Raw genomic sequence first — 15,043 nt, 5'->3', positions numbered from 1 at the left:
GTGATGGCCACTCCAATACCTTGACTTTGTTGTCCTTAAGCCATTTTGCCACAACTTTGGAAGTATGCTTGGGGTCGTTGTCCATTTGGAAGACCCATTTGCGACCAGGCTTTAACTTCCTGACTGATGTCTTGAGATGTTGCTTCAATATATCCACATCATTTTTGTTCCTCATGAAGCCCTCTATTTTGTGAAGTGCACCAGTTCCTTCTGCAGCAAAGCACCCTCACAACATGATGCTGCCACCCCCGTGCTCCAGGTTGGGATGGTGTTCTTCAGCTTGCAAGCCTTTCCTTTTCCCTCCAAACACAACAATGGTCATTATGGCCAAACAGTTTTATTTTTGTTTCATCAGACCAGAGGACATTTCTTCCAAAAATACTGTCTTTGTCCCCATGTGCAGTGGCAAATCGTAGTCTGGCTTTTTTATGGTCGTTTTGGAGCAGTGGCTTCTTCCTTGCTGAGCGGCCTTTCAGGTTATGTCAATATAGGACTCGTTTTACTGTGGATATAGATACTTTTGTACCGGTTTCCTCCAGCATCTTCACAAGGTCATTTGCTGTTGTTCTGGGATTGATTTGCACTTTTTACACCAAAGTACGTTCATCTCTAGGGGACAGAACGCGTCTCCTTCCTGAGCGGTATGACGGCTGCATGGTCCCATGGTGTTTATACTTGTGTACTATTGTTTGTACAGATGAACGTGGTACCATCAGGCGTTTGGAAATGGCTCCCAAAGATGAACCAGTTTTTTCTGAGGTCTTGGCTGATTTCTTTTCATTTTCCCATGATGTCAAGCAAAGAGGTACTTTGAAGTTTGAAGGTACGCCTTGAAATACATCCACAGGTACACCTCCAATTGACTCAAATGATGTCAATTAGCCTATCAGAAGCTTCTGAAGCCATGATATCATTTTCTGAAATTTTCCAAGCTGTTTAAAGGCACAGTCAACTTGGTGTATGGAAACATCTGACTCACTGGAATTGTGATACAGTGAATTATAAGTGAAATAATCTGTCTGTAAACAATTGTTGGAAAAATGACTTGTGTCTTGCACAAGGTATATGTCCTAACCGACTTGCCAAAACTATAGTTTGTTAACAAGACATTTGTGGAGTGGTTGAAAAACCAGTTTTAATGACTCCAACCTAAGTGTATGTAAACGTCCGACTTCAACTGAATATCTTAACATGAATACACAAACTGTAAATCGCTCTGGACTAGAGTGTCTGCCAAGTGACTAAAATGTAAAAATGTAAATGTGAATAGTTATTTAAATTATATGTTTCTGTAAGTTATTTTCAATAAATTAACTAAAATTTCTAAAAACATGTTTCACTTTGTCAATCGAATCAAATTGTATTTGTCAGTGCGCTGAATACAACAAGCGTAGCCCGAACCGTGAAATGCTTACTTTACACGCCCTTAACCAGTAATGCTTACTTTACAAGCCCTTAACCAGCAATGCAGTTTTTAGACAATAGTTAAGAAAATATTTCCTAAATAAACTAAAGAAGAATAAAAAATTAAAAAATAGTAACACAATAGAATAACAATAATGAGGCTATAATATACCGGTACCGAGTCAATGTGCGGGGGTACAGGTTAGTCGAGGTAATTTGTACATATAGGTAGGCATAGATAATTAACAGCGAGAAGCAGTAGTGTAAAAACAAAAGGGAGGAGGGAGGGTCAATGTAAATAGCCCGGGTGGCCATTTTATTAATTGTTCAGCAGTTTTATGGCTTGGGGTTAGAAGCTGTTAGGGAGCCTTTTGGACCGAAACTGGGCACTCGCTCCGGTACCGCTTGCCGTGCGGTAGCAGAGAGAACAGTTTATGACTTGGGTGACTGGAGTCTTTTTGGGCCTGAACATTGTGGGTTATTGTGTGTAGACGGGCGAGAAAAAAATTATATTGAATCCGTTTTGAATTTAGACTATAACAAACATTTTTGGACTAAGACAAGGTGAATGAATACTTTCTGACGGCACTGCAGACTGTACAAAGAAGAAACGAGGACTTGTATTTTGAAGTTCGAACCGCTCCACTTCAACTCACTTTTTCCTGTTCGTCACTAGTTAACACAGCCACAAAGTCATAAACCCGCCTATTTTTTTAATATGTTTTATTACAATTAAAATATTATTTTAAACCTAATCCTAACAACCAAACGGTTGACTTTATGTCCAACCCTAACCTTAAAAGCCAAAATGCTAAACAAAATATATATTTTCTTATAGCCAATTTAGATTTTGTTGCTATGGTAACTGGTGGAAACCCTTTTTCCTATCCAACCGAACATCACTTCCGGTGTATTTCACCGTGCGCGCTCTTCGTTTGTTGGAAGAAAGGCCGACACAGCTACAAATATGCAGTCTCCTCTTGTCAACATCGCTTTGTTGTCCTCTTATGTTTTATTTTCTCTGACTCATATTCAGAAGGTTGCAGCTGAGGCGAATGCGAGAGGTAAGACAGTCAAATGTAGCTTCGGTGGTAGCTCTGAAAACTAACGCTATTGTAACAATCATCAGGTCATGCTAACAAGATTCTTGCTTGCTAGCTGTTTGAGGGTCGTCACTAGTTACCACATCCACAAAGTCATACTTATGTCTAAACTCCGCCTATATTGAACATGTATCTAACTAAAATCTTATTTTGAACCAAACCTTAACCATACTGCTAACCTTATGCCAAATTCTATCTTAAATTAAGACCAAAACGAATTTTTGTTTACATTAGTTTTTTGACGATCGAGCCAATTCTGACTTTGTGGCTGTGGTAAATAGTAACAACCCAGTTTGAGTTATCTAACTTTTAAAGCTTTATCAGCTTTGTGTTGTCGACGACACAATGTCTCGCCCATAGGCCACCTGTATATTGCAAACAAACCTCACCCATGTCTCATTGGGTGTGGTAATCTGATTTATCATGCTGTAGTAATAGACATTTATTTTTAGTATTACATTGTTATTGTGTTCAAGAACCGCATTTCACGTGACTTCGAAAATTGAAACAATGAATTGGTATATACAGCCATAATTGGTATACAGACTAAGGCCTGCAAAATCTTGTACATGTTACTTACAAGACAGAATGTTGAATAAAATTACATACAAATGTAGTCTACCAGTTGTCTGTACTGGTTGTCCTTCAGCTGCTCGAAATTTGACATAAAATATCCACAGGAATGTATTATTTACCTGACCTTTTAGAGAGCTGGTAGGGAGGTACTGTATATGATTTGGTAAAGTTAGAATATTGTATATAAAACTATCATCAATAGCTATTGAACCAAGCATGCCATGACAATGTTATATTTGGAATCAGGGGAGGATATTAAAAAATAAGTTTTGAGCAGTTGGACACACCGCAAAGACAACCGGTAGAGTATGTTTTTAAAATGTAATTTTATTAAACATTATGGCTTGTAATGAACATATACACAATTTTACTTTCGGGCTGTATATATCAATGAATTGGTTATTACAGCCTGATTAATCAGACTGTAATGTGGCTTGCCCAATAATGTACTGAAGGATCCTAATGTTACTGCTTATAGTCCAAGGATCTTACCGGTTGCGTTTCGAGACTCATTTTTAAACGTGACTCGATTCCTAATTACGGTACGGCTCTAAAAACATAAAGCCCTCTACTTTGTCCATATCACATCAAAATATTTTCACAAATGCTAAATACACACTGTCTTGAAACCCATTTTTAATACAGTGTTTTTCCAGTGATGACACGTTTGTGGCGTCAGTCTTCTGTTTACACACAGAGACTCACATGGCTTATCAACACAAGTAGTCTTCTGTCTGTTTTCCATAAACCATAAACAAATTCTTATTTACAGTGACGGCCTTCCCCGGCCAAACCCAGGTGATGCTGGGCCGATTGTGCGACGCCCTATGTATGGGAATCCCAATCACGGGTGGTTGTGATACAGCTTGGAATCAAACCAGGGTCTGGAGTGATGCCTCTAGCACTGCAACAATTTCAAATATTTTTCAGAGTTACAGTTCATATGAGGAAATCATTCAATTGAAATAAATTCATTAGGTCCTAATCTATGGATTTCACATGACTGGGGATACAGATAACGTAAACAAAAACCAGTCAGTATCTGGTGTGACCATTTGCCTCATGCAGCGCAACACATCTCCTTCACATAGAGTTGATCAGGCTGCTGATTGTGGCCTGTGGAATGTTGTCCCACTCCTCTACAATGGCTGTGTGAAGTAGCTGGATATTGGTGGGAACTGGAACACACTGTCGATCCAGAGCATCCCAAACATGCTCAATGGGTGACATGTCTGGTGAGGATGCAGGCCACGGAAGAACTGGGACATTTTCAGCTCCCAGGAATTGTGTACAGATCCTCGCAACATGGGGCCATGTATTATCATGCTGAAACATGAGGTGATGAATGGAACGACAATGGGCCTCGGGATCTCATCACGGGATTCAAATTGCCATCAATAAAATGCAGCTGTGCGTATTGGTACAGTTTGAAACCAGGATTCATCTGTGAAGATCACACTTCTCCAGCGTGCCAGTGGCCATCCAAGGTGTGCATTTGCCAACTGAAATCAGTTAAGACACAGAACTGCAGTCAGGTCAAGACCTTGGTGACGACAAGCACCCCGAGACGGTTTCTGACATAAATTCTAAGGTCGTGCAAACCCACAGTTTCATCAGCTGTCCGGGTGGCTGGTCTCGGACGATCCCGCAGGTGAAAGTGTCTGTTCTGAAAGCATTAGCTGCAGACATGTAGAGTTAAGTGTCCACTCCTATTCAATCAATCCCAGCTAGTTGTGAGACTTACCAAATGATGCTGCCAATGTCCAGTGTGAAATCTATAGTCAAATCCTGCACTGTAGCAAGCTGTCCAGCTAATGTCCACTTGTTACTAAAATATCCATAAATGATAGACAAGCTTGCCATGGTTTTGCACTAGCTAGCTAGCAAAGATGCACAGTGAACATGCCATGTTACCTGGCTAGTCTCTTAACAGGATAGCCTTCTAAAAAAAAGTCACTTCATTTTGTTGTCAAAAGACATGCATTGTCCAGACATGCATTGTCCATGCATCTGGGCTGCCTGTCAGACTAACCATTTAATGTGTATTCGTTGATGACACGTTACCAAGGCGACGGAACGCAGTAGTCAGATGAGGCGATTTTCAAACGTTAGATAATGCTTCTTAAAGATGAGCATTAAAACAATCAAATAATTATTAGAATCTGAGCTGTATTGCACATAATATTAAACAGCATATAAAGATGCGAAATAAGCCAGGTGCAGAAATGTATTATTTAGGCTATGGTATTTATTTCAAGGCTATAGCCTTCAAAGAAATGCATTGAGAAGCATTTGCGAGTGTGACACACTAGGCCGGTGGGCACAAAGTGCTCAGCATTTAAACATTTTAGTTGCATTAAATAATCTATGCATTGCACAACCTGACCAAACTCGTTTATGAAAATGAATTTAAAATGAGCACTAAATTACATTGAGTTTAATTTGTATTTAATTCTAAGTAAATCACAGACTAAATGTCTATATGCCATACAGGACCATTCAGGGCAATACAACATGACTGACTTAATGCCATACAGGACCATTCAGGGCAATACAACATGACTGACTTAATGCCATACAGGACCATTCAGGGCAATACAACATGACTGATGACTTAATGCCATACAGGACCATTCAGTGCAATTAAGTCAGTCAATTAAAGTCAGTCATGTTGTATTGCCCTGAATGGTCCTGTATGGCATTAAGTCAGTCATGTTGTATTGCCCTGAATGGTCCTGTATGGCATTAAATCAGTCATGTTGTATTGCCCTGAATGGTCCTGTATGGCATTAAGTCATCAGTCATGTTGTATTGCCCTGAATGGTCCTGTATGGCATTAAGTCATCAGTCATGTTGTATTGCCCTGAATGGTCCTGTATGGCATTAAGTCATCAGTCATGTTGTATTGCCCTGAATGGTCCTGTATGGCATTAAGTCATCAGTCATGTTGTATTGCCCTGAATGGTCCTGTATGGCATTAAGTCATCAGTCATGTTGTAGTAATGCATGTTGTTTATAAGGTGTGAATTGGAGATGGCATTCTGTCAGTCGCTATTGACTATCTCAATTTATCTTCTTCATGCAGTCTATAACAGTGCCATCTGTTTTGTCACCAAAGCCCCATACACTACCCACCATTGCGACCTGTACGCTCTCGTTGGTTGGCCCTCGCTTCATACTCGTCGCCAAACCCACTGGCTCCAGGTCATCTACAAGTCTCTGCTAAGTAAAGCCCTGCCTTTTCTCAGCTCACTGGTCACCATAGCAGCACCCACTCGTAGCACGCGCTCCAGAAGGTATATCTCACTAGTTACCCCCAAAGCCAATTCCTCCTTTGGTTGTCTTTCCTTCCAGTTCTCTGCTGCCCATGACTGGAACGAACTGCAAAAATCTCTGAAGCTGGAGACTCCTATCTCCCTCACTAACTTTAAGCACCAGCTGTCAGCTCACAGATCACTGCACCTGTACATAGCCCATCTGTAGACAGCCCACCTATCTACCCACCTCATTCCCATACTGGTATTTATCTATTTATTTATTTTGCTCCTTTGCACCCCAGTATCTCTACCTGCACATTCATCTTCTGCCGCTCTACCATTCCAGTGTTTAATTGCTATATTGTAATTACTTCACCACCATGGCCTATTTATTTCCTTAGTGGGGGCTGGCTCTAACGTGTGTGTGTGTGTCCTCGGCTCAGGGTCTTCATCTCCTGGCCAACGCCACCTCTTCTCTTTCTCTCCTGTCATCTGCCTCATGCCTCTCTCCTGTGTCTGTGTCTGTGCCTCATAGTTCCCCTGTGAAACCTGTAAGGGAGACCGTAGAGATTCATGTTTGCTAAAGTTCCAAGGGTCAAGTATTGAAACAAACACCATGCAAGAGGGTGTGTGTAAGAAAGCAATGGTGTGCTATGTTATTCACAGTGTGTTATTGATTAGGGCCGGGACGATATCAGTATCGTGGCAAGGAAGACCACACCAAGCGGGCTTGACTTCTCTAAGAAAATAAAACATCAATCTGTTGTCACGTGTATTTATTTTCCACGCTAAAGCGCCTAGTATTTGACACACAGCAGGTTTTTAAAGGACCGAAGACCTGACTGCTTCGGGTTTATTTTTGCCATGGAAAATATTCACTGCATGACCAAAAGTATGTGGACACCTGCTTGTCCCAATGTCTCATTCCAACATCATGGGTATTACTATGGAGTTGGTCCCCCCTTTGCTGCTATAACAGCCTCCACTCTCCTGGGAAGGCTTTCCACTAGATGTTGGAACATTTCTGCTATAACAGCCTCCACTCTTCTGGGAAGGCTTTCCACTAGATGTTTGAACATTGCTGCTATAACAGCCTCCACTCTTCTGGGAAGGCTTTCCACTAGATGTTGGAACATTGCTGCTATAACAGCCTCCACTCTTCTGGGAAGGCTTTCCACTAGATGTTGGAACATTGCTGCTATAACAGCCTCCACTCTTCTGGGAAGGCTTTCCACTAGATGTTGGAACATTGCTGCTATAACAGCCTCCACTCTTCTGGGAAGGCTTGCCACTTGGTATGGGGACTTGCTTCCATTCAGCCACGAGCATTAGTGAGGTCAGGCACTCTCTAATTTCACCATGCAGCGATATCAACAAAGTAGAATTTTTTTAAATGGAAACTTTATCTGAAACCTAGTTAGTTTGGCTACAATGTTCATAGTACACAAACCAACCTGCAGTCATATTATCAGCATAGTAAAATCAAGTTACCGGAAACAAAGCATGAAAGATTCACTGTGTTCAGTTCCCAGCAATGATCCCCTCGTTTCTTTCAGCGAAGATAAAAGACCCACCCCATGTCCTAGTTAACCAGTTACGTAAACAGCCTGACACAATAACTTGACACTATCGAATGTGATTCTCCTCCCAGGGTTCGGAGACAACATCCACTGGAGGAGTCTGGACGATGGGAAGAAGGAGGCAGAGGCCAGGTGAGGATGATAAGTAAACCCCCTGTTATAAACACTTCTCTGGAAGAGTGAATGGGGTTGTATTCACTAGGAACCAAATGGAAGCAAACTTGTTTTTGAGTCTAAAGTTTACAGTGCGAGAAATGTTTTTGCCCCATGTCCCGACTAATGAATGTATTCCCCTTACAAGATAGATGTCAGTTGTATGGAACCATTGGGGGAGTTTTGTGGCCAGTACTTTAAACACGATGCCTTTTGTTCTCTTCACAGTGGTCTACCACTGATGGTTATCATTCACAAGACCTGGTGTGGAGCCTGCAAAGGTAAAGACCTTAGTCTTAAATATAAATCAGGTTATTATTATTACCTTGCACAATGAAGCCATCATCACGTTCAGTTCTCTGCCTCCAGCTCTGAAGCCCAAATTCGCCGAGTCCAAGGAGATCTCTGAGCTGGCTCACAACTTTGTCATGGTCAACCTGGAGGTGAGGATAATGGACTGTGTAACAAAATTTAAAAAAAATAATACCCATCAAAATCTGTCAGTTTAAGCTCGAGGTTTTTTGCTGTTGTTGCATGGGCTGCATCCCAATCCGCCTTCCACACCTGCTTTGAAAGGTGGCAGAGTTAGAGCCGTGGTTGTCGGACGACGAGACCCCCCCCCCCAAAAAAACAAAAAACAAAACAAATGTCTTCTCACCAAAGTATGTAGCATCTGAACGGTATGACCACTCTATGGAAAAGGGAGACTCTCGCAAACACCATGTTGTTCTCTGTTTTGCTCTACGATCCCCACAAGTGTCACGAGACTCATCTGAAGGTAAACCCTATAAACCCGTATAAACAAATGAAGTATGAAGGTGCCGACAAAAATGAGGGGTTAAATATGTCCCAAAAATATATATATATTTCCTGAGCTTTCTTATTTATCCTAGTTGTAGGACAGACACTTCAAAAGCTTACTCCTTACGATACAGTTTTTTAAAAACGTTTTGTTGTTGTTGCCATTTATGAATGTTATTCTTTGTGTTTCTATGGGCCAAATGAAATATTTTCTACCTAAAGGGGTCCTGAAATGTACGTTGTGTTAAAGTAACCACACATACAGTGCATTCAGAAAGTATTCAGACCCCTTGACTTGTTTCATTTTGTTACGTTAATGCCTTATGTATTAAATTATTATTTTTCCTGTTCAATCTGCACACAGTATCCCAATGACAAAGCAAAAACAGGTTTTAAGAAATGTTTTAAAATGTATAAAAAATGAACGGATACGTAAATAAGGTAAGTATTCAGACCCTTTGCTATGAAACTCTACATTGAGTTCAGGTGCATCCTGTTTCCATTGATCATCCTTGAGATGTTTCTACAACTTGACTGGAGTCCACCTGTGGTAAATTCAGTTGAATGGACATGATTTGGAAAGGTACACACCTGTCTATATAAAGGTCCCACAGTTGACAGTGCACTTCAGAGCAAAAACCAAGCCATGAGGTTGGAATTGTCCGTAGGGCTCCAAGACAGGATTGAGTCGAGGCACAGATCTGGGGAAGGGTACTAAAACATTTCTGCAGCATTGAAAGTTCCTGAAGAACACCGTGGCCTCCATAATTCTTAAATGGGAGAAGTTTGGAACCACAAACTCTTCCTAGAGCTGGCCAACCCGCCAAACTGAGCAATCGGGGGAGAAGTGCCTTTGTCAGGGATGTGACCAAGAACCCTGCGGTCACTCTGAAAGAGGGAGAATGTTCCAGAAGGACAATCACCTCTGCAGCACTCCACCAATCAGGCCTTTATGGTAGAATGGCCAGACAGAAGCCACTCCTCAGTAAAAGGCACATGACAGCCCGCTTGGAGTTTGCCAAAAGGCACATAAAGACTCTCAGACCATGATGAAAAGAATATTTGGTCTGATGCAACCAAGATTTAACTTTTGGCCTGAATGCCAAACGTTATGTCTGGAGGAAACCTGACACCATCTCTACGGTGAAGCATGGGGATGGCAGCATCAAGCTGTGGGCATGTTTTTCAGTGGCAGGGACTGGGAGACTAGTCAGGATTGTGGGAAATATCAACGGAGAAAAGTACAGAGAGCTCCTTGACGAGAACCTGCTCCAGAGCGCTCAGGACCTCAGACTGGGTCGAAGGTTCACCTTCCAACAGAACAACAACCCTAAGATCAGAGCCAAGACAACGCCGGAGTGGCTTCGGGACAAGTCTCTGAATGTCCTTGAGTGGCCCAGCCAGAGCCCGGACTTGAACCTGATCGAACATCTCTGGAGAGACCTGAAAGTAGCTGTGCAGTGACGCTCCCCATCCAACCTAACAGGGCTTGAGAGGATCTGCAGAGAAGAATGGAGAAACTCCCCAAATACAGGTGTACCAAGCTTGTAGCGTCATACCCAAGAAGACTCGAGGCTGTAATCGCTGCCAAAGGTGCTTCAACAAAGTTCTGAGTAAAGGGTCTGAATGCTTATGTAAATGTGATATTTCAGGCCTCCTGAGTGGTGCAGCGGTTTAAGGTAGTGCTTGAGGCGTCACTACAGGTCCGGGTTCGATCCCAGGCTGTGTTGCAGCTGGCCCCATGAGGCGCATCATTGGCCCAGCATCGTCCAGTTAGGCCGGCCTGGATGTCCTTGTCCCATCTCGCTCTAGCGACTCCTGTGGCGGGCCGGGCGCAATGCACGCTGACACGGTCGCCAGTTGGATGGTGTTTCCTCCGACACAATGGTGCGGCTGACTTCCGGGTTAAGAGAGCAGCGTGTCAAGAAGCAGTGCGGCTTGGCAGGGTCGTGTTTCGGAGGACGCATGGCTGTTAACCTTCGCCTATCCCGAGTCCGTATGGGAGTTGCAGCGAAGGGACAAGACTGTACCTACCAATGTGGATATCACGAGAAAGGGGTAGAAAATACTAAGTGGAAAAAATATATTTTCATGGGGTATTGTGTGTAGATTGAGAGGGGGAAAAAATACTTAATCTATTTTAGAATAAGGCTGTAACGTAACAAAATGTGGATAAGTCTGAATACACTGTAGTGCAGGTCCCTATGTCACTACTATTATGAATTAATACTAAATGTTATGTTCTTAGGATGAGGAGGAGCCTAAAGATGAGGCATACAGTCCTGATGGTGGATACATCCCCAGGATAATGTTCCTAGGTAAGAACCCCTACAGTCCTGGTGGTGGAGACATCCCCAGGATACTGCTGCTAGGTAAGAACCCCTACAGTCCTGATGGTGGATACATCCCCAGGATAATGTTCCTAGGTAAGAACCCCTACAGTCCTGGTGGTGGAGACATCCCCAGGATACTGCTGCTAGGTAAGAACCCCTACAGTCCTGGTGGTGGAGACATCCCCAGGATACTGTTGCTAGGTAAGAACCCCTACAGTCCTGGTGGTGGAGACATCCCCAGGATACTGTTGCTAGGTAAGAACCCCTACAGTCCTGGTGGTGGAGACATCCCCAGGATACTGTTGCTAGGTAAGAACCCCTACAGTCCTGGTGGTGGAGACATCCCCAGGATACTGTTGCTAGGTAAGAACCCCTACAGTCCTGGTGGTGGAGACATCCCCAGGATACTGTTGCTAGGTAAGAACCCCTACAGTCCTGATGGTGGATACATCCCCAGGATACTGTTGCTAGGTAAGAACCCCTACAGTCCTGGTGGTGGATACATCCCCAGGATACTGTTGCTAGGTAAGAACCCCTACAGTCCTGGTGGTGGAGACATCCCCAGGATACTGTTGCTAGGTAAGAACCCCTACAGTCCTGGTGGTGGAGACATCCCCAGGACACTGCTCCTAGGTCTCTACATAAGTTATTCTTTGAGAGCCTACTAAAATTGTAGTTTTTTTTATTCATAATTTTCTGTGCCCCCAACCCCCATTTTTATGCTGTCTACATACCTGTTCCTTTCTACCCCATAGACCCCAGTGGTAAAGTCCACCCTGAGATCACCAACAAAAACGGAAACCCGAACTACAAGTACTTTTACAGCAATGCAGACCAAGGTGAGAATCACATATTATAGGTTGATGGTTGAATCATTGCAGTTCCTTGCTTAGGTCAATCTTCTGACTGCTCCTTTTCCCTCGTGTGTGTGTGTCTGTAGTTGTGTCTGCTATGAAACAAGCTCAGGAGAAGTTGACAGGAGATGCCTTCAGGACCCACATTGAAGACGAGCTGTAAGGTGGTAGGATAGGTGGGGAGAGAAAGGCTGCAGGATTCTACCCAAAGTGTCCACTCGTTCACTTCATGATCACATGCTTACTGCACTCCGAAGGCTTTTTAAACATAAGTGAGCAGGTGTACATTTCAGTGCTCTCTTTCCATCAGTGTGCATTAGGTTGATGCTTCCACTTTCTCTCCTCACCCTTAACCGGTTGAAAGTTACTGTCCAGAAACCAACTCTTGTAAAAACATTTTTGTTTTTGTTTCAGTACCTTACAATCCGTAAGACCACAACACTCTAGTTGTTTCAACTGTATAGTACTCGAGTGTGAATGAATGGGAGTCCCATCTTGGTCAACCAAAGCAAACCGTCCATCTGACACACAGGTGCACAAGTTTAGTTTCTCCATCTAACTTGTTTTTAATGGTAACCTTTTTGATTTAATCCATCCACATGTCGAAATTTAATTTGATGTTGAATACAGGCCATATAACAACTCTGTGGAAGTTGAACAGCTGGACCCATAAACTGTCCTGCATTTTAAAACACATGACTTCAGACGGTAAGAGTTCTCTTTCAGCGTTAACGTGCTTCCAACGGTTCATTTTTGAAACACTCGCTCTAGAGTTTCTCCTTTTTTTTTCATAGGGGATTTCTTTTAAAATCAGTATATCAATAAAATGTTGAATCCAGCCATTTTATCTGGGGCAAAATGTTCAATTGCTAAAAATGATTTTGCTTCGTGTGGACCCCCCTCCCCCAAAACGGGTCATAATTCTGAATGAGGAGACCAAACTGCTTTCTGTGAAGAATAGAAGGAACACGAGATGTACTGATAAGTCTTGTCATGCTGTATTTTATTTTTTACATGTATGTACACAGCCAAGTGTTAATAAAGTTTGCTGGGTGGAATGTTCTAGAATGTGCTGGGTGGAATGTTCTGGGGGAAGTTAATGTAGTATTTGTTTACACCAATATGACGACTTCAATACTCGTGCAAGTCGCGTGTGAAATGACAATTTAGCTAATGGTTATATCCAAAGCGACTTTGGGATCTATTCAATCTGGATCGTGAACTAGAATAAAAGGTGGTTTGCGACATCGCCTTTACATTTTGTATCTCGCCGTAACGCTTAACCTCTGATACGGCCGTAGTCATGCACCGACTGTATTCAGCCACGTACAGAAAACATGTATCTAACTTCTCCTGCTCAATCAACATGATATCTCTGTAGTTAATGAATAATGCAAAACACTCAGCTAGAGAATAGTACATTTTATTTGTTTTGTCTAACAGTGATCCCTTAAGTATTTCTATAAAACACTGAAGCTGTGTTCAGTAGTAAACCTCTCTAAAACAACTCAATACACATACTACAGTAAGAATTCATTACTATTCAGTGTGTCAATTCAATCTACAGTGGGTTCTTTCAACAGTGTCAGACATTTTGAATTGCAATTGACCACGAAGTGACACTTTTCAAGATTTCTATCGAATTCCAATCTTGAGATTTGTATAAAACATTTTCCAGCTTAAAATAAATGAACGTTTATTTGAACGAATAAATAAACAAATAAGTATTTATTATAAGATAATTATATACTAAGCAGCCTGTACAAAACAAAATGCCACGAAGTGAAGGAATGTTAGCTGAAAGGTGGATCGGGATCCCACCTCACCCTCCATAGCTAGAATAAAAACGATTTAATTTTTCTGTAGGCTCTAAATAAACAGTCATCTGTGAGGCGTTGGAACATATGAAGACCATACAGCATATGTTTCTGATGGGGGGGATCTGCTGGTGCTTAAAACTCCACAGCAACATTAGAAGACAAATATAAAACGCCACGATGAACAGTAAGTATGTGATCATTAGTACATTGCAATTCACACCAGAAGGACTGATACAGACAGAGGTGTGTACCCTTTGTAACCTGTGGAAAAGGACAAGTAGTGCCCTATGTAGGGAATAGGGTGCCAAGTAGTGCACTATGTAGAGAATAGGGTGCCAAGTAGTGCCCTATGTAGGGAATAGGGTGCCAAGTAGTGCCCTATGTAGGGAATAGGGTGCCAAGTAGTGCCCTATGTAGGGAATAGGGTGCCAAGTAATGCACTATGAAAGGAAATAGGGTGCCCATTTGGGATGCATTCCAGAGAACTCGGTTGAGTGGGACATGACTGATCAATAAGTGATTGTCTTCGAGGGTGTATATAATAACAACAATAGGGGAATAAAATCGATAGTTGCATATCACAGTATTATTTTGGACCGTATTATGTAGATACTTTGACTCTAAGTATCGATTTTTAATTTTCAAAAGGTAGTGTTAGCTAGCGCTAGTCGGATGTACCTGCGCCATAATTCTGGTATTTTCCATCCTATAGTTTGTTCTCCATCTTTTAACATAGTGACCACTTATTTCTGTGACTGATTTAAAACTAATTTCCTCATTCTCTAGCTTGCCCTTCTGCAGCAGACATTTAGTGAGCAATATGTTCGGAACATCAAATTGGAATAAAATCACAGTATGGAATCGCAATGCGTGAGGTCCCTGGTAATTCCCACCCCTCATTCTCTACTGGCTGATATTTGTCCACTGGAACAGGGGTTGGTAGCCTGGTCCCAGATGTGTTTATGCTGTCTTGGACCAGGCTAGGTGATCTGGGTAATCAGTTAAAACATTAAAGACGTCCCTGTTTGGCATCTCCAATGGCGCCCCAGACGTCGAACACAAACTCGTCAGGGAAGGCAAAGTCTCCGAGAGCTTCGTCCAGAGCCATGGCAAACTCATCAGGGTTCTTCTTGTCCCGACCCACCTCCACCATGGTCGCCGC

At 42.4% G+C, this 15,043-nt stretch overlaps 2 protein-coding genes across 2 annotated transcripts in view; one reads left to right on the top strand and one right to left on the bottom strand.

Moving 5' to 3' along the window:
* The first annotated feature begins 2,302 nt into the window (after positions 1-2,302).
* On the top strand, positions 2,303-13,123 carry txndc12 (thioredoxin domain containing 12 (endoplasmic reticulum)). The gene is made up of 7 exons (XM_064992056.1): positions 2,303-2,468; positions 7,992-8,052; positions 8,302-8,354; positions 8,443-8,516; positions 11,123-11,192; positions 11,963-12,046; positions 12,148-13,123. The coding sequence occupies exons 1-7, from the start codon at positions 2,372-2,374 to the stop codon at positions 12,222-12,224; spliced, it is 516 nt and encodes a 171-aa protein (XP_064848128.1). The 5' UTR covers positions 2,303-2,371; the 3' UTR covers positions 12,225-13,123.
* A 345-nt stretch (positions 13,124-13,468) lies between these two features.
* The window catches only part of LOC135558318 (PDZ domain-containing protein GIPC1-like), a 56,589-nt gene continuing 55,014 nt past the window's right edge, over positions 13,469-15,043 (bottom strand). Inside the window, exon 6 of the mRNA XM_064992055.1 lies at positions 13,469-15,042. Within this exon, the coding sequence (XP_064848127.1) occupies positions 14,891-15,042 (152 nt within the window). The 3' untranslated portion in view covers positions 13,469-14,890. The remainder of the gene's footprint in view (position 15,043) is intronic.

The sequence above is a fragment of the Oncorhynchus masou genome, chromosome 17, assembly GCF_036934945.1.
Source record: "Oncorhynchus masou masou isolate Uvic2021 chromosome 17, UVic_Omas_1.1, whole genome shotgun sequence".
Taxonomy (NCBI): Eukaryota; Metazoa; Chordata; class Actinopteri; order Salmoniformes; family Salmonidae; genus Oncorhynchus; species Oncorhynchus masou.
The sequence above is the reverse complement of the archived record's forward strand: the minus strand, read 5'-3'. Positions and strand labels throughout refer to the sequence as shown.

Excerpts from the sequence above, each read along its gene's own strand:
- txndc12 (XM_064992056.1), top strand. The coding sequence starts at position 2,372 with ATGCAGTCTCCTCTTGTCAACATCGCTTTGTTGTCCTCTTATGTTTTA. Across the intron at positions 8,053-8,301 it reads AAGAAGGAGGCAGAGGCCAG|TGGTCTACCACTGATGGTTA; the intron begins GTGAGGATGATA and ends TTCTCTTCACAG. Across the intron at positions 8,355-8,442 it reads CTGGTGTGGAGCCTGCAAAG|CTCTGAAGCCCAAATTCGCC; the intron begins GTAAAGACCTTA and ends CTCTGCCTCCAG.